General features: G+C 44.5%; 1 protein-coding gene across 6 annotated transcripts in view; it reads right to left on the bottom strand.

Moving 5' to 3' along the window:
* Window positions 1-23906, bottom strand: part of Ston2 (stonin 2) — a 166312-nt gene that overhangs the window by 16052 nt on the left and 126354 nt on the right. For 3 of the 6 annotated variants that reach the window (XR_007593616.1, XR_007593618.1, XR_007593617.1), the window contains exons 5-7: window positions 19532-21364; window positions 13422-13624; window positions 11515-11732 (exon numbers count right to left, since the gene is read on the bottom strand). Coding sequence is in view for 3 of the 6 variants with exons in the window: in XM_050152389.1 (XP_050008346.1) it covers window positions 11649-11732; window positions 13422-13624; window positions 19532-21364 (2120 nt within the window). In the remaining 3 variants the exon portion in view is untranslated. Of the gene's footprint in view, window positions 1-6205; window positions 11733-13421; window positions 13625-19531; window positions 21365-23906 lie in introns of those variants that run through there. The other 3 variants (XM_050152389.1, XM_050152388.1, XM_050152391.1) reach the window with 1 other exon arrangement.

The raw sequence follows: 23906 nt of genomic DNA, 5'->3' as shown, positions 1-23906 counted from the left end.
TGTGTGTGTGTGTGTGTGTGTGTGTGTGTATGAGAGAGAGAGAGAGAGAGAGAGAGAGAGAGAGAGAGAGAGAGAGAGAGAGAGAGAACAGTATGTCAGTCAGAGGATAACTTGTGGAAGTCAGTTCTATGTGGGAACCATATATGGGTCCTGAGAACTGAACTAAGAATTCTCCTGTCCACTGAGCCATTTCTCTTGCTCTGGAGTACTAAATGGTTCATAAAGGCTCTAGAATCTAGTTTAGAGAGAGATAAAAGGAACATAGAATTTCACATTCCACTCCCCATTTGAGCTTGCCCTTTTACACAGAATATTCTTACCTGAAGTAATCCCATCACTAGAATTATGAAAAAGGGGTCAAAGACCTTGGGGTTGAAACAAGGTCATTTCATTCAGTCACAAGTTGAGTGTTCACCATTGTGGGATTTCCTGAGATCCAGTGCTGATTTTCCCTTGGTTACACAACTTTCCATTATCTCTATGTTGCTCTTGGCAATCAAACTTTGTTGGCTCATTTCCAAAGACGGCCGAACTGATGCCTTGGATATAAATTAAGCTAATAATTTCAAAATCTCAGGAAAGAATAAAAGGCATTTTGGCAGCAATAGAAATGATAGCTTATATTTGGTCAAGCATTGAGTTTCTGCTAGACTACTTATAAGGTAACCAGGTTCAGTGCAGTCTGGCTGGAATTAAATGGAATCAGAGGACACCCCTATGTAGAATCTGCTGAAGTGTTTGAAATATGTGGGTGTCTTAGTTAGGGCTACTATTGTTGTTTTAAAACATGATGACTGAAACAACTTGGGGAGGAAAGTGTTTATTTGGCTTACCCTTCTATATGTTCATCATTGTAGGAAGTCAGGGCAGAATGTCAAACGGGAGGAACCTGGAGGCAGGAGCTGATGCAGAGGTCATGGAAGGGCGCTGCTTGCTGGCTTGCTCTTCATCACTTGCTCAGCCTGGGACACCAGCTCAGAGGTGTCCCACCCACAATGGACTTGGGCTCTCCCACACCAATCACTAAATATGAAAATGCCTCACAAGCTTTGCTACAGAATGATTGTATGGAAGTATTTTCATTGAGGTTCCCTCCTCTAAAATGACCTTAGCCTGTGTCAAGTTGACACAAAGCTATCCAGAACAGTGGGGAAGCCCCCCCTGCGGAAGCCCCCCCCCCCCCCCGCTAGTGTCAGAAATACTAAGTGACTGTGTGTGATGGTTTGAATGAGAATGATACTGCAGGCTCATCTGTTTGAATGCTTGGTCCCCAGTTAGTGGAACTGTAGGGGAAGGATTAGGTGTGACTATGCCGGAGAAGGTGTGGCTTTGTTGGAGGAGGTCTGTCACTGAGGGTGGGCTTGGAGGTTTTGAAAACCCATACCAGCCCCCCTCCCCTCTATTTCTTTCTGCCTACAACTTGTGGATCCAGGATCTTCAGAAAGAACAACCAGTGCTTTTAACTAATAAACCATCTTTCCAGCCCTGAGCAAACAAGTATTAAAAGTAGCAGAGGAAGGGCTGAGTTACTGAGAGTGCTTACTGCTTTTTCAGATGACCTAGGTTTGGTTCCCAGCACCCTCATACCCTCATGATAGCCCACAACCCCCTGTAACTCTTCTTTTCTGGCCTCTGAAGGATCCTGCATACACACAGTGTTCATAAAACTCATGGGACACACACACACATACTTTAAAAAAAAAAAACAAAACAGCTGAGGACATGCATAAATGGAAGCAACAAAATGGAGTCAAAGTAGGCAGAGATAATCATAGTGTTTTAGATCACTCGATGTGCCCCATTCCTCTACCATTGCCATTAGATTCTTCAGGATTCATCTTGTTATCTTTACCTGTTTAGTAAAGTATAGAGGAGAGGCGAAGGAGGTGAAAGGAGAGGAGGCGATGTTGGGGAAGAAGAGGGGGGACACTGAAATCCCTGGTCCTTGGATTTTGCTCTGTTGACCTACATTTGTTGCTCAGAAGGAAAGTAGTTTTTTTTTTTTTTTTTAAGATTGATTAAGAACTGGTTTTGTGTGTATACATGCTGCAGTGCACATACGGAAGTCAGAGGACAGCATCTGGCAGCCAGTACTCCTTTTCCATCTGGTCTCGGGGGCAGCATCTCTCCTGCTATTTCTGCTGCTCTTCTGCTCTGCAGTTTAGCTTCTCATCTCTGCCTCCCTCCTTGCACTACTGTTTGGGGCTGTAAATTCAGATGTGCTCCACTGGCTTCATCGTTTCCATGCGGATTCTGGCTTTGAACTCTAGAACTTGGGTCATCGGGACTGCCCAGAAAGCATTTTTGCTTGTCGAGCCAAGTCTCAGCCCCCAGGTCAGGCATTTTCACGTCAACTTTTCCTGGTCATTTTATCTGTAATTTTTGAGCAACTTTGTATTTTTTGGCAATGCAAGATGAACTCATTTTGTTTGGAAATATCCTTCTTCACTGGGTCCAGGGCAGGATGAGACGGGATGGAACTAAAAGCTTTGTATCATAGAGTGAATGAAGTAGACAGCAAAGTGATTTTTTTTAAAGATTTATTTATTTATTATGTATACAGTATCCTCAGTACTCTGCCTGCAGGCCAGAAGAGGGCACAGATCTCATTACAGATGGTTGTGAGCCACCATGTGGTTGCTGGGAATTGAACTCAGGACCTCTGGAAGAGCAGGCGGTGCTCTTAACCACTGAGCCATCTCTCCAGCCCAGCAAAGTGATTTTTACTCGCCTTCAGGTTGTCTGGCCAGCTATCCTGTTTGCTGTGCAGCAGACAACAGATGCCGTCAAGTCTGGAAGTTCATTTATACCAGTAGGTTTCATTTTAATGACTTCCTCCCACTGTTCACAATCTTGGCCAGTGATGACTGTTGGTATCCACACGGGAAAAATTAAAGAGTGAGTCGAGGGTCATAGAGCAACTGTCATTAAAAATTGTCCCTTATCTGCTCCTTGGCTTCCTGTGTGAGCATTTATATGAGGTTTGAGGGTGTTCACTTAAGAATACTATCGCCGCCGGGACAGGATATTAAGTTTTTAGTCTTCATTGGCAGAGAATAGGTTGGGAACTTGAGCAGTTGGTCTGCTCAGGTTGGGGCTTAAGAAAACAGTGTTTCATAGGGAACTCCATCAGGAAGGTGTGGCCAGTGACATTTAGGAGCAGGAGTGTCTGCTTCTGTGCCATAGCTCCTACAGTTCCTTTTCTATTGCTGTGAAGGGATGGCGCAACCAAGGCAACTCATAAATGAGAGCATTTAACTGAGGGCTTGCGTACAGTGTCTGAGGGTGACCATTACAGCGGGGAGCACGGCAGCAGGCAGGCAAGACTCTGGAGCAGTGCTGAGAGTGTATAGAGAGACAGAGCAAGCTAAGTGGGAATGGTGTGGGCTTTTTAAACCTCGGAGTCCAGGGACACACCTCCTCCAGCGTGGCCACACCTCTTAGTTCTCCAGAGTTCACCAACTGCAGAAACGAGCATTCAAGCAAAGGAGCCGATGTGAGCCATTCTCATTCAAACCACAGCATCAGTTCCTAACTTTTGGTAAAGTTTGTTATAGCCACCAACCAGTCACCACTCAGAGAAAGGTGATTGCTTATATTAAGTGAGAAAAGACACTGCAAATCTTTGTACTGATGGTCACAGAGTATAATCAGTACATAATTTTGTGAAAATACTGTGTTTTTTTTCCTTGTTGGTTTTGTTTTGAGACAGGGTCTCACTATGTAGCTCTGGCTGTCCAGGAACTAGGTAGAACTGGCTAGCTTTAAACTCACAGAGATCCTCCTGCCTCTGCTTCCTGAGTGCTGGGATTGTGAGATTAAAGACATGCACCACTACCTGTGACTTAAAGTTTTTGCAGGATTAAAAAATGTGTTATGTATGTATGTTTGTGTGGGTATGCATACGTGTAAATGCAGAGTATTGGTCCCCCTGGAGCTGAAATTACAGGATGTTTTTGATGTACGTCCTTTGGAAGAGCAGCAAGCACTTGTAACTGTTAAGCCATCTCTCTTGTTCTTTTATTAAAGACCTGTGCCACCATAGCCGGCAAATGTATTCTTTATCACGCCTGCATCCATTAAATGCTGCAACGACACTTTGCTTAAAAATGTTTTATTAATACTTCCTTTTCATAGCTCGAAAAAGATATTACAGATTATTCAGCAAAACATCGAAAACAAAACCTCACCTCTACAGGAATAGCCAGTGTGTAGACTTTGTTACATAGGCACATTCTTTTAAAAGTTAACTGGTTTTACATTAAAATTAGCCACAAGAGTGCAAGAAGTTACACCGAGTAAGGATAAGTTGACAAATGAAGCGAAATACAAGCCTCAGATCAGTGAAGCCATTCACTGGATCTCGGGTCCAACCACCCAGACACACTGAAATTCACACGGACATCACTAGGGGGAGGGCGAGAAGGGATGCTCCCGCCTTGCCTTTTCTCAGTGATCCCGGTTAGCCTTCTGAATATGGCACAGGGTTCTCCGGTTTCTGTTGGCAAGTGAATGTAAAAGAAAACGAACGCCGGCAGGAGGGGAAAGGGGCTCACGTCCTCCTCACATGCCGTTCTTGAAAACCCTTAGATCCAATAAGGAGTTAAGTGTACATCTGCGTTCACAGAACTTGATGCTGGGTGTCGCGCTGGGATGGCCCATCGTAAAGCACGTGGAGTGGGCAATGGTGGTGCTTAAGGCTTCAGTCACAGTGTGGCTAGTGTCCACAGTGAGAACTGGAGTTCTGTCTGAGGCAGAACATGGGAACAACGGAGAGGATGCTGGGACTCCACCTGACCAGTTAGCACTGACCCATTGTATCTGACTAAGTCTAACCAGAGGAGAAATTAAAGTCATGCCCACAGAAAGTTATTTTATAATGATCCACATTAAAAAAATTAAATATGTTTTAACAGGGTTTTCTCTCATTTGACTTTCTTGTAACTAAGATGGCTCCAGATTAGTTTCTGTTCTCCCCTCCTCCTATAGCCATCCACATAAAAGGATGTACCTATAAATCCTAGACCATCTTACATCCTAACATCTTCAGTACTTGGAGGGTTAGATCTACTTAGGTTTCACCTGGTATTCATATCCCAATATCCACCGGGAAACTGCCCTTTTGACCTTTGTATTGAACTGGTATTTTGAAGTCAGTCGTAGAACAGAGAATTGGGGGCTTTCCTGCAGTTCTGTCGTTTAAACAGATGGGGAAGGGAAAAGGGGTTTGAGCAGAAAAAGATAAAACTAGCTGGCCTCTCTAGCATGCATGTTTTAAACGTCTTGGTTCGTAAGCATGGATAAAGAACCTCACAGACAAGGAATATCAACAAAACGTGGCAAGAAAGGACATTTTGTGAAACAACCCATAAAACCACTGCTGGAAAAAAAAAAATAACCCAAGAAGCGAAAGTCCAGCCCTCTCTCTCTTTTGTCTCTGGAAACGGACATCAAGTTGGGGAAATAACAGGTGAGTTAACTATAGCGACTATCCCATGCTTATGCACAGCCAGAGAGCCCAACTTTCCCTTCACAAAGCCATCCCCGCATGGCCACCACCAACAATCCTTAGCATCCTATTGCACAGCCTCTCTTCTCTTCAAGGAGTCCCTTAGCCAGGGCACTCCTGAGCTGAGCTGAAGAGCTCTGCTGTCTAGTCCTGCTAGGCGCCCTCTTTCCCACAGCTTCTTTCTTTAAGAGACAGCCTCCAGTTTGGGTTACGTTGAATCTTGGTGGTCAATGCTATAAATGCTTCAACTCTTTTCACTATTATTTTCTTTAGTTTGTTCTTTAGCGGCTTTTCATTACATCTAGCTTTTATTTGCATTGTTCCAGGTTCTGCAGAACATAGTATACTATAGAAACTTTCTTACCTTTGTGGGCTTGGAATTGCAACACACACACACACACACACACACACACACACGCTCACTTTAAGAACTGGAAGGGTGAAATATAGTATACACATACACACATGTATACACACACACACATAGTCCCCCTTTCAATTCTTTTTTTTTTTCTTTTTTTTTTTTTAAATATTTATTTATTTATTTATTTATTATGTATACAATATTCTGTCTGCATGTATGCCTGCTGGCCAGAAGAGGGCACCAGACCCCATTACAGATGGTTGTGAGCCACCATGTGGTTGCTGGGAATTGAACTCAGGACCTTTGGAAGAGCAGGCAGTGCTCTTAACCACTGAGCCATTTCTCCAGCCCCCCCCTTTCAATTCTTAAAGTATAAGACTGTAACAAGAAGGGCTAGACCTGCTTGTTGGGGTTTCTGTCCTTCCCGGTACCCCCAGCTGCTTAGGCCCAAAGAAAATCACACAAAGATCTCTGTAAGTTATAAAGCTGATTGGCCCATTAGCTCTAGCCTCTCATTGGCTAACTCTCACATCTTGATTAACCCATTTTTCTGATCTATGTTAGCCATGTGGCTCAGTATCTTTTTTCAGCGGGGCAGATCACATCCTTTTGCTTCGGTGGTCTGGGCAGGAGTGGGAGGAATCAACTTCCTCCTTCCCAGAATTCTCCTGTTCTCATTACCTCATTTCTATTTCCTTTCTGGTTTTCCCACCAATACTTCCTGCCTGGCCAATCAACATTTATTTAAAACATGATTGACAGAATACAGACAATTCTCCCGCATAAGACTGAACTTTCATTGGCAAATTGTCTAAGGCACACTAGAAGAAAAATAAAACTTCCATGTTTTTACTTGAGTGACCATGGGACTATTACTAATACATGCATTTGTTCCTACTCTTAAGACTGCTTTCTGTATTTCCTTCAGTTATAAATGATAATATCCAAAACCAATCTCATTTACAAGAGCATAAATAAAACATGGTCATGTGTAGGGAACTGGTAAATTGACACTGGTCATGTTTGGAAAACATCAATTAGAATCATGGTGAGAATACATTGACTAATTCTAAAGAAAATGCTATCACAACTTGGTAGAAGTGTTAACACAAGATTCATTTACTAGATGGCATTTTTTTTTTTTGTTTTTTTGAGACAGGGTTTCTCTGTGGCTTTGGAGCCTGTCCTGGCACTAGCTCTGTAGACCAGGCTGGTCTCCAACTCACAGAGATCCGCCTGCCTCTGCCTCCCGAGTGCTGGGATTAAAGGTGTGTGCCACCACCGCCCGGCAATGGCATATTTTTAATTTTTGTTAGCTCTGTTCATGAATTCTCTATCAAAGTCTAATCTAATCATAACCTCAACTTCAGACAAGCTAGGATTGATTAATTTAAATCAACCATTCTTAGAAGAATTAACTTTGTGGTGGTGGCACACATCTTTAATCCCAGCACTCAGGAGGCAGAGGGAGGTGGCTCTTTGAGTTTAAGGCAGGCCTGGTCTACACAGTGAATTCCAAGACAGCCAGAGCTACACAGGGAAAACCTATCTTGAAACACTTTTAAAAAAATACCAGTTTTTACCAGAAGAAATTATACAAGTAGGTTGGATGGTATCACTTCCAACACATAACAATTAATTCCTTGAACTTTTAAGGAAAAATAGAAAAAGGTCAGCTCAATCTCTCTCTCTCTCTCTCCCCCTAAACTGATTATAAAGTAGAAATTTTGAAATCATGATTTCACCTGGTGAGCCTCAGCTTTCCCATCTCAGATCCCCATCCCATGTGGGGATGTGGTGTACACAGAGGCACTGGTCAATGTGGGGAGACAAAGACCTGACAGAGCAGGACTGGCTGTGTGCTCCATCAGACACTTGCATCTTCCACTACTTACTCTTGTAGGCAAGGCCAGGCAGGGCCCACAGGTCTGTGTGACTGGCAGCAATAAAACTGGATCGATAGCCTAACTGTGGCCAACACCTGCGCCCCTCCATCTCTGAGTGCAGAAATGTTTCTCATTATGAATAAGGTCTGTTGTGGGTCAGGGTCAGCCACACAGTAAGTGCCTCTGTCCTGACGCTGGGTTGACACTGGTGGCAGGAATAAAAGCAAAATATAAGTGTTTAAGTCCTCTGGAAAATGAATGCTGCTTGTTAGTTGTAATGTGAGGACCGGATGCTAACTAAGCAAAGGATGAGCGGTCTTAGAGCCAAAGCGCTGATGATTTCCACTCATTTAGTGAGTGTATTTGACTTAGCAGTAAGGAGTTAAGGGGGCTGGGCTCACACTTTGTGGCAGGCCTTTAAATCACAAGGAGAGTGGTTCAGTAATAACCACAATAGTTTGTCTTCATGTAGCACATTCCTCAGGAGTAGACCTTCTAGGGACATACATTCCTGATCCCAGGCAGGTTTCTGCACAGAAATTAGTCTCATTTCAAAGAAGGACTCTTTTGAATGAAGGGATAATCTTGAGGACAAGCCTGGACAGAAAGGTGGGAAGGTAGTGAGGTGGGGAAGCAAACAGGAAACAAAACAACAACAAAAGAAAAAGTCTACTAGGATCAAAGGGCTGCCTTTTGAAAAACCAACCAGCACTGTGTCTACAAGAGAGGTGTCAGTGTCTGTTCTCAAAATTCCTCCCACTCTTTTTGTTGCTTGTTTATTTGGTACTTGTGCATGCTAAGCAAGTTCTCTACCACTGAGCTACACAGCCAGTCCTCTGGTTTGAGATAGTAGAATGAGTATCTTTTTTGTCCTGTTTGACTGTAAAGTTGAAAAACAAGCTCTTGACTCAAAAATAAAGTTTTTGAAACCACGTGACCCCAAGCGTGTTCGAACTGCATTGGCAAAAATCCATCCTCTTTTTACACTTTTTCATTATTGAGAACATAGACTAGATTTTTTTTTTGTAACCACGGGAAAAATAAAAACTGAGGGCCCATGTGGCAAGCACACATTCTGTATATCAAAAGGGCAATCTGCCTAACTATGGTTTTCATATAGGTTATTCATAAGTCCTCAAATACATCTTATCATACTCCTCAGCTCCCTACACTGTTATCCAGAATGACCCTAAGCACAGTGGAGGCAAAACAAATCTGGTGACCAAGGTAGTAGATTTTTAAAGATTAGATAATTTGCTTACGAGATACAAATAGCACAGAGGGGAATATTTTTTTTTTTTCAACCAATGTTTGATTACTGGTAAAACAACAAAATTCCAAACAGTCCAGGAGAAGCACCAAAGCAAGAAGACTTAACCGAGGGGGTGGGAGAGAAGGCAGCACAGGTATCGTGTACTCTATGCCACCTCAGAGGCAGGGCCCCTAACAGCGCCGGGCTAGGGATGACCTTCTTGCCCATGCTTCAAGCACTTGGGTATCTGAAAACTCTTGAAGGCCTTTAGCTCAACAGCAGAAATGACATGGGATCCTTTGACCAAGTTCTTTTCGAGGATCCCGCTGTCCTCCCACAGGACGAAAACAGAGAAAGGCTGTCTCCAGTTGGAGTGTCTCATTCCAATCGAGACTATTTGGAAAAGAGCTTTCCTGTCATCTCGCTCCAAACCAACGTGACAGTCCCGTCCACAGCACCTGGGATAGGCGTGGCTCAGTTAACCCATGGGCATCTGCTACAGCAGGACATCTTTTTCTTCTTTAGAGCACTCCTTACTAGAAGATGCTTATCTTGAGCAAACATCTGTCATCTGTAAAGTTCTCTTCGGTTTCTATTCTGTTTGCCTCTGAAGTTATGCAAAGCAAATCTAACTCCTCTTCCTTTTTATAGTTTAGTTGAAACTTTGTGGCGGCCATTACATCATTTCCAAACTGTTCTCCGTTCGCAGCTACACCCTCTGTTCCTGAGGACACTCCCACCCCCTCCCCCAGTCCTTATAGAGTCACCATCTTCACAACTTTGCTTACCTGCCTGTGGGCACATTCAACATGCATCCATTCAAGCATGTGTGGGCGAATGCACCATGCAGAGTTGTTTAAACCCCTACCATCACAGATGGAATGCATTAGCTTTGTGAATACCTGGTTCAAAACCAACCTCTCATTTCCTTAAGAAAACGTTTCTATATGAACTGCTATAAAACCCAGCCTCCTGGGTTCTATGAACACACACACTTCTGAACTGAAAGGGTGGCATTTTAAAAAACTCAAAATACAGGTTTATGCCTATGCAGCTTGTCCTTTTCATTTCAATCTAATGCTTAGATGGTTAAAAACATAGTTCAAACTGGGGAAGGTGGGGGCACATGCCTTTAATACCTGCACTCGAGACAGGCAGATGAATCTCTGAGTTCAAAGCCAATCTGGTCTACAAAGAGAATTCTAGGACAGCCAGGGCTACACAGAGAAACCCTGTCTTGAAAACAAAACAACACAGTTTAAAACACTGCAATGATTTCTAATGTCTAAGGCCAGTACATAGATCGACCTCACTGAATATGAGCTCAATATATAAATCTTGAATCAGTCAGTCCCAAATTGCAGGTATTTTATATTTCCTTATATGTCCCAAGTCTGATAAAATATGCATTCTGTCTCCTCACTTTATCCTTCAGGAGAGAAAACACCAAGGTACAAAAAAGCAGGGACAGGAAACAGTGGGTGGGCTGGGAACATGGGACAGAAAGGGAAGTTCTGGTTCTCAGAAACAGGTTTTCATGTTCACGACACTGGGAATCTGGCTTTCTCCAGCCCCACCCCAGAGGTGTCTGCCTGTTTGTACTTTTAGAATGCTGACCACCAACCCTGTTATTTGAGGCAAAGCTCATTCCAATTGAGCTTTTACTCTTTAAGTTTTCTCTAAATTTCGAGTTAAAGGGACATGTAACAGTCATTGCCTATGAGGTATAAAAAGAACTCCCAAGTGTCTTTCTCACAGGCCTTTCCCATAGCCATGCCTGTATCTCAGGAATTAGAGGTGATCGGTGAGAACCTGACAATTCATTATGACCGAAGCTGTCTTTGAACTGAATATAATTATACATAATGTCCCCTTTCCTTCAAGTGGAGAAAAAAATAGTTCAGCTTTCCGTTCTTTTCAACAGACCGTGAATCTAATCCAGTCCATTTGTAGAATTAAGCTTCAACCCCTGAATTTGAAAAAAAAAAAATCTGATTGACCTCTCCCACTGGGTATCACGACTCAGGATAGCAAATGGGAAAGTAGGAGTTGAAGAAAAATATTTTGATCTCGAACAATCCAGAATAGAAAGGAAACATCTGGAAAACCTCTGTGGAGTAAAATCAGCATTTAAAGAATGGAGATTTCTAGAAAAGGCCTAGTAGACCCAAAGGGGAGATGGTTTTGAAAGTCTCACTTTTTTATAGAGGGACCCCTGGAGATGGATTCTTGATTTAACTTTCCAGAATGCTTTTTCCAGAAACCTACAAGGGACAGATGGATACCGGGAGCAAACTGTGCCATGACTGATGTTGGACATTCTCTTCAGGTCTCTAATCGTCACCATAAACCACACCCCAGTGTCATGATATAAGCAGAAAAGAGACAAGGAGGCTCAATATACAATACACTCCAAAAGCCGGGCGCACCCTGTGCTTCAGGCATGCTCAGCGTCAAGGAGACTATTGAAAGTGACCCCCTCTCAGGATTTCCTCTCACTCACAGGTGACTGCACACAGGAAACTGTGGTAGACTGCCCCCAACGAGAGGCAGCCACAGCAGGTGTTGACTTAACATATTCAGGAAGACACCGATTGTGAGTCAGCATTCCTCAGGTCCTTACACAGTAGGCCGCTGTCACTGCACCCCACATTCCTTTGGGTTGTCCAACTCCTCTCCTTCAAAGTCTGGCTTCAAACTCTTTTTTTGTTCAATTTCCACCTGCCAAAAAAAAAAAGGTGAAAACATCAGGAATGAGAGGGAGGGAGAGAAAAAGTATGAAAATGAATGAGCCCAAAGAACCTCAGAAGGTTATTTTGTGGATGTTCTGGGCTGCTGCCCTAATGGAACCACTAATCCTGCATATGCCATGATGCCCTCTTCGTGGTCCTTCTGGGGAGATTCTTATTCTGTGTCTTGCAGGATTGCTCCTTATCCAGTGGGGTGACCAAGTTCCCTCTGAACAGTTCTGGTATCCCTGGCTCCACTATTCCATAGGCCCCATGGGAGAGGAGCAAGAGCTAGCTCATTTTATCCAAGTTGTAGAAATCCAGTAGGCAATACCAAGTTTACCGTCTCTCCAGCTACTTCATTTAAGACGCTAGGCTAATAAGTATCGGAGCATTTCCTAGTGTAGCCTATCTTCTGCTAAATACTGCCAAGAAGTTGCCCTTTCAAAGTAACACGGCTTGCACTAGAGAGACAGCTCAGTGGTTAACAATACTGGCTGCTCTTCCGGAGGGCCTGGGTTCACTTCTCAGCACCTACATGGTACCTCTCCACTGTCTGTGACTCCAGTTCCAGGTTCTTCTCAGGCGCTACAAGCATGGGGTGCACAGACATGCATGTAGACAAAGCACCCACACACATCAAATAAATACATCAATAAATCTTTTTAAAGTGTAATAGGCCTTAACTAAAGCCCCTGATAGGTCAGGAAGGGACTGTTTGAACTGAGGAATCTCATCATTCCGACTGCTCCTCAGTCCTACACTGGACATTAGACTTCTCCACTTGGAGGCAACAATAGAAGACAGATTACAGTCCATGGATGGGGGCGGGAGTGCTAGATTTTTTTTTTTGGCCACAAGAGGGGGCATTTGTTCTTTGTGGTTGTTAAAAGGCTTAAGTGATGCAACTAAGAATATTTAAAGGAATAGCAAATTATATAAATCTGCGATAATCATTATACATAGGAAATTGCCAAATATCTTTGCAAAGTCTTAACAATGCCTCTTTCCCCTCCGTCTCTGGAAGTCAGTCGTCTACCCAAGTCTACCTCTTTGTGCTAAAAGTCCTTGCTTTTGCAGTCATCTACCTATAATCTGAGCACTCAGAGGCAAGACAACAGAATTTGAACCAGACTGAGCTACAGAGGGGACCCTGTCTCCAACTCTACCCCCCCACCAGAAAACCAGTTCTCCAGCGCTGACCGCAGACTTCTCCCACAGCCTTAATCCCGTTAGCAAAGTAAAGGGTTTGGCTTTTAAGTTTTACACTCTCACTGTCCTGTGTGCCTCTGTTGTGTTCTGATACAACAATTCCCACAGATGAAACACTTGCTTCAGCTTATCACCTTCGCAGGGCTCCCCTCCATTTCCAAAACCCAAATTATGTCACGGGTGAGTGACAACTATTGCTTGGTCCCGCTGTTTTTTTTTTTTTTTTTTTTGTTATTATTCATGGTGTCAGACATATTCTTCATCTCTGTCATCAGCCCCTGAGTTCTTTTTTTCTCCAAACCTTTCTCTTACCCAGGAGAGATTATTTCATAAAAGTCGGAGCTGATTCATCCACAGCTATGAGTGTAAAGTTCCTTGATATGAGAAGAATTTGCCGAAAGGAAGAGGGGGAGGGGTTGAAGGAACAAATGGACTTGGGAAACATCAGCCCAGAGCCCCCTGAGGCTACCTTGTAGCTGTAGTGGGCAGAGTAATTGACCCACTTCCTGACAGCAGGTTTGTCTTCCACAGAGATGGATCTCACAGCTGCTTTGGAGGCAGAAGTCGTGGGCATGCTGAAGTCGACATTTACATAATTGGCAAATCTGGAAGGCACTTCCCGGTCAGAGCCAAGTTCGAGGTGGCAAAAGAAACAGTGTGGGTGACCAGAAGCTATAACAGAAAAAAAAAAAAAAAAAAAAAAAGAAATCAGAGGTCAAGTACTTTGAGGATGAAATTAAAAAGGACAAGAAGCCAGAGAGCTACTTTGATAATAATAGCAGTCTGCAGGCTGTGCACCTGGCACTTTCGGGGGGGTCCAATGCTGAGCAAGGAGGCTTCTGTATGCAGACGTCAGGCTCTGTGTGCCTCAGGTCCTTTGATCCAGTGCCTCCTGATTACCCGCTAGAGATAGATCAGTGGTTAAGAGCACCGGCTGCTCTTCCAGAGGACCTGGGTTCGATCCTCAGTGCTCACATGGCAGTTCACAACTGTCTATAACTCCTGTTCCAGGGGATCTGACACCCTCACACAGACATACAGACAGAGAAAACATCAGTGCACACAAAATAGATATCAAAGTGACTAAACATCATTTGCAAACGAAAACAAAACCCCACATCTGAGAAACTGGGCCCTTGTGCCTGTTTAGGTCAAAGAGCAATGTAGACACAGCACAAACACTAAGGAAGGGGGGCTTAGAAGTGGAAGAACGGAGAGAGGAGATTGAGAGATTGAGTAGCACTTGACACCTAATACAGCAACAGTGACGGCCACCGGGAGCAAACCGCTCTCCTTCACAAGATGAATTTTCTTAATAGCATTTTCTATTTTCAGAGACGCCTCAGGCATGTTTCTGTGGATGGATGACATATGAAAGTGACAGACTTCCAGGAGCGCACATGACATCGGGGAATACAGTGCAAAGGACAGACGGTCTGATCAGTAGTCATAACGCCTTGGTCGGCTTGCAGTTCTCCAAGCAGAAAAGTCCTTTGTTCTCTTCTGACTTGAACTCCTCATCTGGAAAGTGGAGTGGTCAGGAGGGGCACGAAAAAGCGGCTGTTATAGTAAACGCAGAATTAAAGAGCTGTGGCTGACTCCGTATCTACGGGTTGACTGTACTTACAGGTAAAATTAGGATCAGCTTTTCACTTGACAAGCTAGATTTGAGGGGGAAAAGAGCTTAGTTGTGCGACTATGACATCTGAGCATCACTATCCTTCTTCATTCAGTGGGGATGGCTGGGTGCCCTGTGCTAAATGCTCCACACAGACCTGCTGGCTGAATCTCATCACAAGTCCTCTGAGCAGCAGCAGTTTTTAACCTGTGGGTCACAACCCCTTTGGGGGGGGGGTCACATATCAGATATCCTGCATCTCAGATATTTACAGTATGGTTTATAACAGTACAGTTATGATGTAGGAATGAAATAATTTTATGGTTGGTAATCACCACAATATGAGGAACTGTATTAAAAGATCACAGCATTAGGAAGGTTGAGAACCACCGCCTTAAGGTCACTGAGGTCTCTGGAGACAAAGTCAGCTGTCACAGGTCATACTAGAAATTGGTGGAGCTACCTATGACTGTGGGCTGTCACCCCTTTGTCTGAGTCACAACTCATGGTCCCCATACATGGAGGTCAGGTTGTAGGACAACAGCCCAGAGATGGAGAACAGCGAGCAGCCAAAGACAACCGTGTGACAGGGCTCTGACTGAATTGTCTGACTCCTCCCTGCTTCTCCAAATAAATAACTCCAATTTTCTTTATTGCTCCGGGCAGGATTTTTCAATCTAGGAAGTCCGGAGAGACACACCCTCTCTCCAAGGAGCACAGCAGAGTGAAGTATTTGTTTTTCTCTGTCTCACGAACAGAGAAATACTTGGAGGGTTATTTCTAAACAGTAAGGCTAGGAAATTCAACTGAAAATTCCGCACTGGTTTTTAGGAAATAAACTGAAATAAGATACACATAATAATAAGAAAACACAATGGTGTCTGGCGATGAATCTGTTCGTTCTATCCCCCTGTGCCGCAGACTGATTACAGACCAGCATCACTAATATTCGGCTTCGCACTTAAAAGCAGCATCCAACTTCATTCTGAACGAGCTGGGTATTAATAATCCTACTTTGTAGATGAGAAAAAATAGATTTCTCTAAAAGTGTTAAATAAATGGCCTGAGGTTACACCACCATTAAGCAGTGTAGCTGAGAATAAAATTTTCAGACCTTGCTGACTTGCAAACCAGGTTCTAAATACTAGGCACGCTGTTATGGATTTGCTCACTACTGTGCAGAAGGCCTCTTATCTCAAATGGCAACTTGAAACAATTGTTTTGCTCTAATTAGCTTTAGTTGACATTGCTGGGATACAGAGAAATTACTCTTCAGCTTAGATACAGTTAGAAATTACTCTCTAAGCGTGAGTGAGGCAGGAAAACTCTGCAAGCCACATCTTGTCCTGGTTTCCTAGTCTCAGCTATTGAATGTGTAAGGGGAGCCAGGCAGTGGTGGCGCACGCCTTCAAGCCAGTACTCAGGAGGCTGAGGCACCCGGATCTCTGTGAGTTCAAGGCCAGTCTGGTTTACAGAGTTAGTTCCAAGACAGCTAGGGCTGTTACACAGAGAAACCCTGTCTTGAAAAAACAAATATATCCAAATATGTGTGTATGTTAACTTGTCTTTCCTGATGAAATTCAGCATTAAGATTCATATTATTTCCAAAAAAGGACCATCACATTGGGTGTGTTTTCTCTTTACCTAGACCAGTAAGAACCAGCTTAATAAAAAAAAAAAAAAGGTTCTTGTGCAGGACTGAATGTTTCATCTCTTAGTGTGTTCTGTGGGCCATGCACGTTCCCATGTATGACCAGGGGACAGTGTATACAGAGAGGCTTGGCTTTGAACCTTTGCTGGGATCAGACACTTTCACAGTAATGAAGGTTGTACTTATGAAAAAACAATCTGTAAAAAGCAATTTACCAGCTCGGCTATGGTGGTACACACCTTTAATTCCAGCACTTAAGAGGCAGAGGCCAGCAGATTTCTGTGGGTTTGAGATCAGCCTGGTCCACAAAGTGAGTTCCAGGATTGTCAAGCCTACACAAAAACCCTGTCTCAAAAAAAAAAAAAAAAAAAAAAAGGCTGGAGAGATGGCTCAGAGGTTAAGAGCACTGACTGCTCTTTCAGAGGTCCTGAGTTCAAGTCCCAGTAACCACATGGTGGCTCACAACTATCTGTAATGAGATCTGGTGCCCTCTTCTGGCCTGTAGCATACATGCAGACAGAATACTGAATACATAATTAATAAACAAATCTTAAAAAAAAAAAAGGCAATTTGTTAACAACTCAGAAAATGGGTTGGAATCAGTAGGTCATCACCAGCTCTTTGGTTTTGTGACGAGGAAGGCTGAAGCTGGGCAATCCTTGCCAGCTGTACTGGTTAGTTTTATGACAACCAGCTGGAGTCATCAGGGAAGAGGGAGCCTCAACTGAAGAAAAAAAAAAGCTTCCATAAGACTGGGCTGTAGGCAAGCCTACAGGGCATTTTCTTACTTAGTGATGGATGTGGGAGGGCCCAGCTCATGTGGGTGGTGCCATCCTTAGGCTGGTGGTCCTGGGCTCTACAAGAAAGCAGATTAAGCAAGCCACGAGGAGCAAGCCAGTAAGCAGCACTCTGCCATGGTCTCTTGCATCTTAATTGCTCTGGTCACTTTTCAACTTGAGCCAAGTGGCCCAAGGACCAAAAACGATGATAAAAATTTGTCTCCATGGCTGTACCGAGACAACTCTCAGTTTCTTTGACTAGTGCTGTTCTGGAGCTCTCTTTTCTGACGTGTGTTGTTTAACCTTTCCTCAGTTCAGAGACCTACTCACACCCCTCGCCATTCCCAGTTAAGGTCGGCCCTTGTTGCATATAACTATAATCCTTCACACAGCACTTGCAAGCACTTTAGGAAACTACAAAATTTTGTTCCCATGGTGGACATGATTTGAGGCATGCACCTATTTGGCTTCATCTATAAGGACCTGTGGTATTGAGAAGAGAACCCTGTGTGCATTTTTGTGACTTCAGGTGAGCAGTGTCATCTCTCAGATTTTACTCACTCATCTAAGGCCCCAGCTTGAAGGCACAGACCTTTCACAGCTTTCTCTTCCCCAGGGCTTCCCTGCCAAAGGACAGAGAACACAGGGCTTCTCATCGACAGTACCGGGGATGCCTTTCCAGCCACACCTCTCTAGGAAAAATTCCTAACACTCACTTCCACTGTGGAGTGAGGTGGGCCCTGATGGCCGACTGAGGCAGCCAGCACAGGAGCACAGAGAGAATGCAGGCCTGAGCAATGAGTAAGCAGGCACGGGAGGAAGCCTGTTTTCCAAATCCTGCCAGTGCGGCAGCAGAGGGCGGCCGCCCCGGCCCCCAGCACAGAGGTCTGATTGTCTCTGGCTGGTACTGCCATAGCCAGTGTCAGACACAGAATGCCCGGTGTTTGCCTACTCCCCGGGCAGCCTCAGGACTTGATTAGACTGCGTGGCCTCTTGCTATCTCGTCGAATTCCACTTTAGATATGATAATGCAGCCACTCCACACGGGCGGCAGAACACCCTGAATACACGGTAATGCTTCAAGAGTGGGGACGTGAGCCAGCAGGGGCAAGGCGCTTCGACCAGGATTTCAAGCCAGTATTTTTCCCCCCTCCTTTCTTCTTTTTGCCTTCCACTTTTTCTTAACAGATGGGCATGGTTTATTACAGACAAGAAGAGAAGTGGTTTAAAGGCTTGTGGGATCACAGGCTCTTCATGAACCACTGAGGTCACTCAGACGCACTTCAAAAAAATAAAGCCATTACAGCTGGTTGTCGCTGGCTTGTTCTGTCTCGATAGCAGCTGCCTTCTGGACTCTTGTATACACAGCAGCACAGCCCCTGGCTGGGAGCAGGGCAGCTAGGCTCAAAAGTTTGTTTAAACCCAACACTCCCTTCTTTATTTTCTGTCTGGTGGAACTCTGGCCCCTTGGACCTTGATATCCTGAATATTTAGTCTCTTTTCCATCAAGAATCCCAAAGCCAGACTCCGGGTCTGAGATATTATGACTGACCACAGCTAGTTGCAGAGGCTCGCTTCTCCCACGTACTGTGTGTGTGGTTGGATACGAATTGGCTCTTTCACCCTCATTAAGGAGATAGAGATTCTTCTTCAGACCCCACAAGACTTTCAGGATCAGGGAATAAATTGTTTTTAGTACCACACCTAATAACGAGTTCCAGAAGAACAAAACTTCAAGGTGCCGGAGAGACGGTTCAATAAGTAAAATGCTAACATTAAGGTCCTACAAATATAAAATATAATCCGATCCTAGGAACTAATATAAAAGAGCCAGGTATGGTGGGGCATGTACCTGGAGACAGGCTGAAGAGATGGCTCAGAGGTTAAGGGCACTGGCTGTTCTTACAGAGGACTTGGGTTCTAGTCCCACCACACACATGCTAAGTCACAATCCACTGGAACTTCAGTTTCATGAGATCTGAAAGCCTCTTCTGACCTCTGCAATGTGTACACATGGCGCACAGACATGTATGCAGCCCAAACACGCATACACACGATAGTAAAATAATTAAACCAACAACAAAACAAACCATAACTGGGGAAATAAAGATAGGTGGATCACTTGGGCTCGCTGGTCAGTCAACCTAGCTGACCTGGCAGATTGAGTTCCAGGCCAGTGAGACCCTAACAATGTCATCTGATGACTTTCTCTGGTTTCTATACATATGTGCATACATGCACACGTGCATTTGCACACACACATACTCATGCATACATACACAAATCAGAAGATGCCCCGGAAAGCTGTTTAGCTGCTCCGCTGAGCAGTGTAATACATCTTATGCAAATACTGGTTCATCGTGGTTGCTACCACATGCAGATTTTTTTAGTCTCCTAGTCTCCCCTCCCTGTTACCACCATTTCCACCACACAATGTAATCAGATGCTACACACATAGGCTATGGCTATAGAAGGTATAGGCTATAGTTGTCAGCTGTCACAGTGGCTGTCTCCAGAGAATCCCTACCTACCTGAGTTCTTATCTGGCAGTCGGTTTATCCTCCACACAATGGCATTGAAGGCGTGCTCATACTTGGCAGTTCCCAGAGTTACTCTCATGACAGGCTCAGAGCCAGAGACGCCAGCCGAGCCAAAACTTGCCCCCCGGTTCACTTTGGCTTTCAAAGACTTTTCCCCTAGAACACTTTCCCTGCGGAAGTTTTTCACCCATTCGCTGGGCACTGGGTAGCGGACCATCACGTTCTCACAGGGAACCTGAGTGAGGGGGTCACGGTTAGATGAGAAGCCAGGCGACATCCTCAGCCAGCTCTGCACCTCTACCTCTGCCCCGTTGATGCTCGCTGCCGTCCTGAGCGTGAAGGGCAAGGTTTTCTCGGCAAATACTGTCCTAAACCTCATTAGCTCAAACCGGCACGCATCCAAAGGGTTGAAAAGAATAACCCGGGAATTGGTAAACACGTCCTCATCCACACACCCGTGGAACCGGCACTTGTGGAGCTTGATCCACTTTGTGGTGGTGGTGGGCATGATGTCCTGACGGGAAACGATTTCGTTTCCTTTGATAAGGATGTCATTGAGGCCCAGGCGGCACTCGGCGAGCCCAGACAGGAAACTCAGGACGTGGATCCGGGTCAAGACACGGTGCTGGAGGATCTGGTTTTCTCCCTTGCTTACGGTGCCAGAGAATTCGTCTCTCACATCCACCGTAATCTCCTCTTCGAGGTAGTTTAAGCCAACCGTGCTCAAGTCCATGGAGAGCACCGGTATATCCATGAGACAGTCCTGAACCGCATGGATGAAGCTCAGGAAGTCATCATAATTGGTGGTACCCAGTTTAATCACCTGCTCCCTCTCGGCTGTGTGGGCCACAGCCGGTTTGGGCTGGTATTTCTTCTTCTCTTTGTAAGTGACCCGGTCTATCCTCAAGCTGTGGATCCTCCCGTTCTCATCATAGTTTTGGAGCCGGGGTTCGGAAACCTCATGGCAGATCTCCAGCTTGAATTCACGGAATGGTTTTTCCAGGCCCTGCTCGTAATACAGCTGCAGGTAGCCGCTGTCTGTCAGTTTGATGTAGATTGGTCCCCAGTGCCTAGAGGACATGATGTTTTTCTTCTCCGGGATTCGCAGCATCATCGGCCATCCATCCCTGGGTTGAGACAGAGCTGAGGCAGGTGAGTGAGCATCTAGTTCAACCCAGGCTATGGGGTCGTCATCAGGCAAGGCAGCAGGGCCGACCTGATCGGGGTCATCAATCTGGAGCTGTTTGAGCTTTTCAATAGCATCGGGGTGGGGCTGGCTTTTGGAGGAATCGTCAAAACTGATGGTTTCCTGGTAGATGACAACGAGAGAATCTCTTTGGCTTTTGCCCGTGGAAACAGAACTGCGTTGGGAGCGCCGCTCCTGCTCCTCAAAGAAAGCACTAAACGGGTTGATAGGGGAGGGCTGTACATCCTGCAGTGTCTCATTCAGAAAAGGGTTGGTGGCCCTCCAGGGCGGTGCCTCGATTACGGAAGGCGGACGGTTTAAGGAGGAAATGTCCAGCTTCTGAACTTTGGAGAAGTTCATCAGTGTGCTCTTGGGACGGTCCCTCTTAAATGACCCAGTTGGGTTGTAAGATGCATCTGGGGTGGGAGTTGCAACCGATGGTGTATTTGGTTTCGCGGGAGAGGTGACAGGTGGCAAAGGGCAGCTGACTTCATTGTCATCAAAAGTGACCCAGCTGGGGAAACGGGCAGTGGTCACTGGTGGGACGGCAGGGTGCCCATTCATGGCTGGACTGCCGGCCTGCCAGCTGATTGCTTCCATCTCTACTTCTTCATCTTCCTGGAGGGAGGAGGAATTGTCTGAAATGAAAAGGAAAAGACATGAGGAGCTGACACGCAGGACCTTAAAGGAAACTGAACTTCGCAAATGTCCAAGCAGCTTGCACAGTGGACACTCTGAGCACAAGTCTCATGGTTACGGGGTGGCATTCCGGAGGGTCCACTGTCAGAGCCCGTGTGGGTCCAACACAGATTCTCTAACTAGACTGGAACGGAGTCGCGAGGAATAATCAGACACAGCTTACACCGTCATCATGGAAAAGGCCAGAATCCTCCTTTATTGTCCAAACATCTTATATACCCACACCAAATGAGCGGGAACACACAAAGGCTGTTGCCTAGGCAACCAGGTGCCTGGGCTCTGGTCAAACCTAGCAGTCAGGTAGGCCCTGAATTAGCATCTCTATAAGACAACCTCCAAATTGCATAAGGAAAGAAGCCCCAAACATCCTGACCAGTTTCAGTTAACACCTCTTCTCAGGTAATCCACACTTTAACAAAAGAAGCTAGGAGCAAGACATCCTGGCTTTTGTTAAGGGCACAGACAGCTTCTCTGAGCTATGTAATCAGCTCAAACCGGGGCAATGGCTTTTGTGTAATCTCGAAATATGCGCCCACAGCCCACCACCTTAAATGCAATAAGAACATGACAACTTTGTCAAAACAGATGCACTAATGTGTGACACCAACCTTTTCTGCACTTAGTTCTAAGGTGAGTGTTCTTAATTAAACATCGGAATGACTCTATGTGAAATGATACAAACTGACTTTTGAAAAATAAACTAGGGGGCTGGAGAGATGGCTCAGTGGTTAAGAACATTGCCTGCTCTTCCAAAGGTCCTGAGTTCAATTCCCAGCAACCACATGGTGGCTTACAACCATCTGTAATGAGGTCTGGTGCCCTCTTCTGGCCTGCAGATATACACACAGACAGAATATTGTATACATAATAAATAAATAAAATATAAAAAAAAGAAAATAAACTATTGTCCATCAGTCATAATGACAGCACATAGCCTTAAAATAACTATGACCCAAATATGATCAATGAGAACGAATGACAAAATGTGAGTACCCTCAATGTGCATGTGATAAATTCAAACACACGAATAATTTGGTCACTGGCCAGAAATCGGTCCAAAAAACGAACTTCTGTGAGGAGCTTATTTCAGCTGTTGTTAATTCATACTGCCTCGAGGAAATAAAAACCCACGTGTGGCTTCTTCTTGTGACTGTATTCAGCTTGACCTCATGAGAACTTTGCTCACGTGACCTTTCTTAACGCTCTGAGTGTAAATTGTCTGATGCTCTGAACAGAGCTGGCTATTGCATGAGACGTTAGCCTGCTTCACTTTTAGGCTCCATTCTTCCTGTCCCACTGTCTTCAGAGCGATAGACAGGCAACTGCGAAGAGATTTAAGCCCACAGTGGAGTAATACCGAGCCACCACAGTGCTGATAAGTTTGTAGCAACACAGGAAACGATCATCCTCTAAAATTTCCATATCTGGGTTTATGTACTTTATAATTTAAAAGGTTATTACAAGTAAAATTCTGCCCTAACAGGGTCTTCAAGGAAGGAAATAACGGGTTTGGGTTCTAATAAGAGAATGGTCCAAAGTTGTTGTGTAGCGTAAGTCCCTAAGTGAATGAGGGACTTGTGGGGAGGGACCACAGGCTTTTAGCAATGAGGGATGGATTTAGATAAACACACACAACAGATAAAAAATGTCAGGCAACAGTAAATACTCAGAGTTTTACTGACTAGATAAGGAGGAAGTTTTGCTATGGTGTAGATCAATATTTCTGTGTGTGTGTGTGTGTGTGCGCATACGTTCATGTGTGTGATACCACCCACTATTTCTCTTGCCAGACATTCAGGGGCAAGTGGAAATAGACACTTGAATTTTATGACTGTCTCACTAATCCTTCATGTGAATCACATCCAACTACACTGAATCAACAATGCTACACACAATGCACACATAATTACAAATGGAAGGATGGCTGGCTTGTTATCCATTCTTCCAAGAAATTCATTCAAAGAGATAGCAATTTTCTTAATTAAAAGGGTCATTTCGAAAGCCAGGCATGGTGACATACACCTGGAACCACAGTACTCCAGCAACAAGTTGATATAGATATGAATAATTTGCATTGGTATGGATTTTAAGGTTAATTTTGTTATATGTATTTTTGATCTTGATTAAGGTATTGTGATTGTGTAGTTCATTAAAAATGTAATGTATAATTAGGAAATATAGGTTGTTAATGGATAATAGTCAAGCTTGTAGTCATGTTAGATTTTCTAGATATATAGAGATATCTTTCAGTTAGATAGGCATTCTTCATATCTTTCAAAGACTGCAGAATATGGCATTTTAAATGTTTTAATAACTTAGGGCTTTTCATGACAATGAGACACGTCTGCTCCTGGCAGCATCAATCTACTTGAAGAAGAAGATGGGCATCGAAGAGGATCCTTGTGGAGTTTGATAGCCATTTGGGCAAGAAACTGCTCTTGCCTGGACTGTTGCATAAACTGGACACAGAGAACCCTCAGA

Source organism: Alexandromys fortis, unplaced genomic scaffold, assembly GCF_014885135.2.
Source record: "Alexandromys fortis isolate MF-2015 unplaced genomic scaffold, M_Fortis_MF-2015_v1.1 scaffold_47, whole genome shotgun sequence".
NCBI lineage: Eukaryota > Metazoa > Chordata > Mammalia > Rodentia > Cricetidae > Alexandromys > Alexandromys fortis.
The sequence above is the reverse complement of the archived record's forward strand: the minus strand, read 5'-3'. Positions and strand labels throughout refer to the sequence as shown.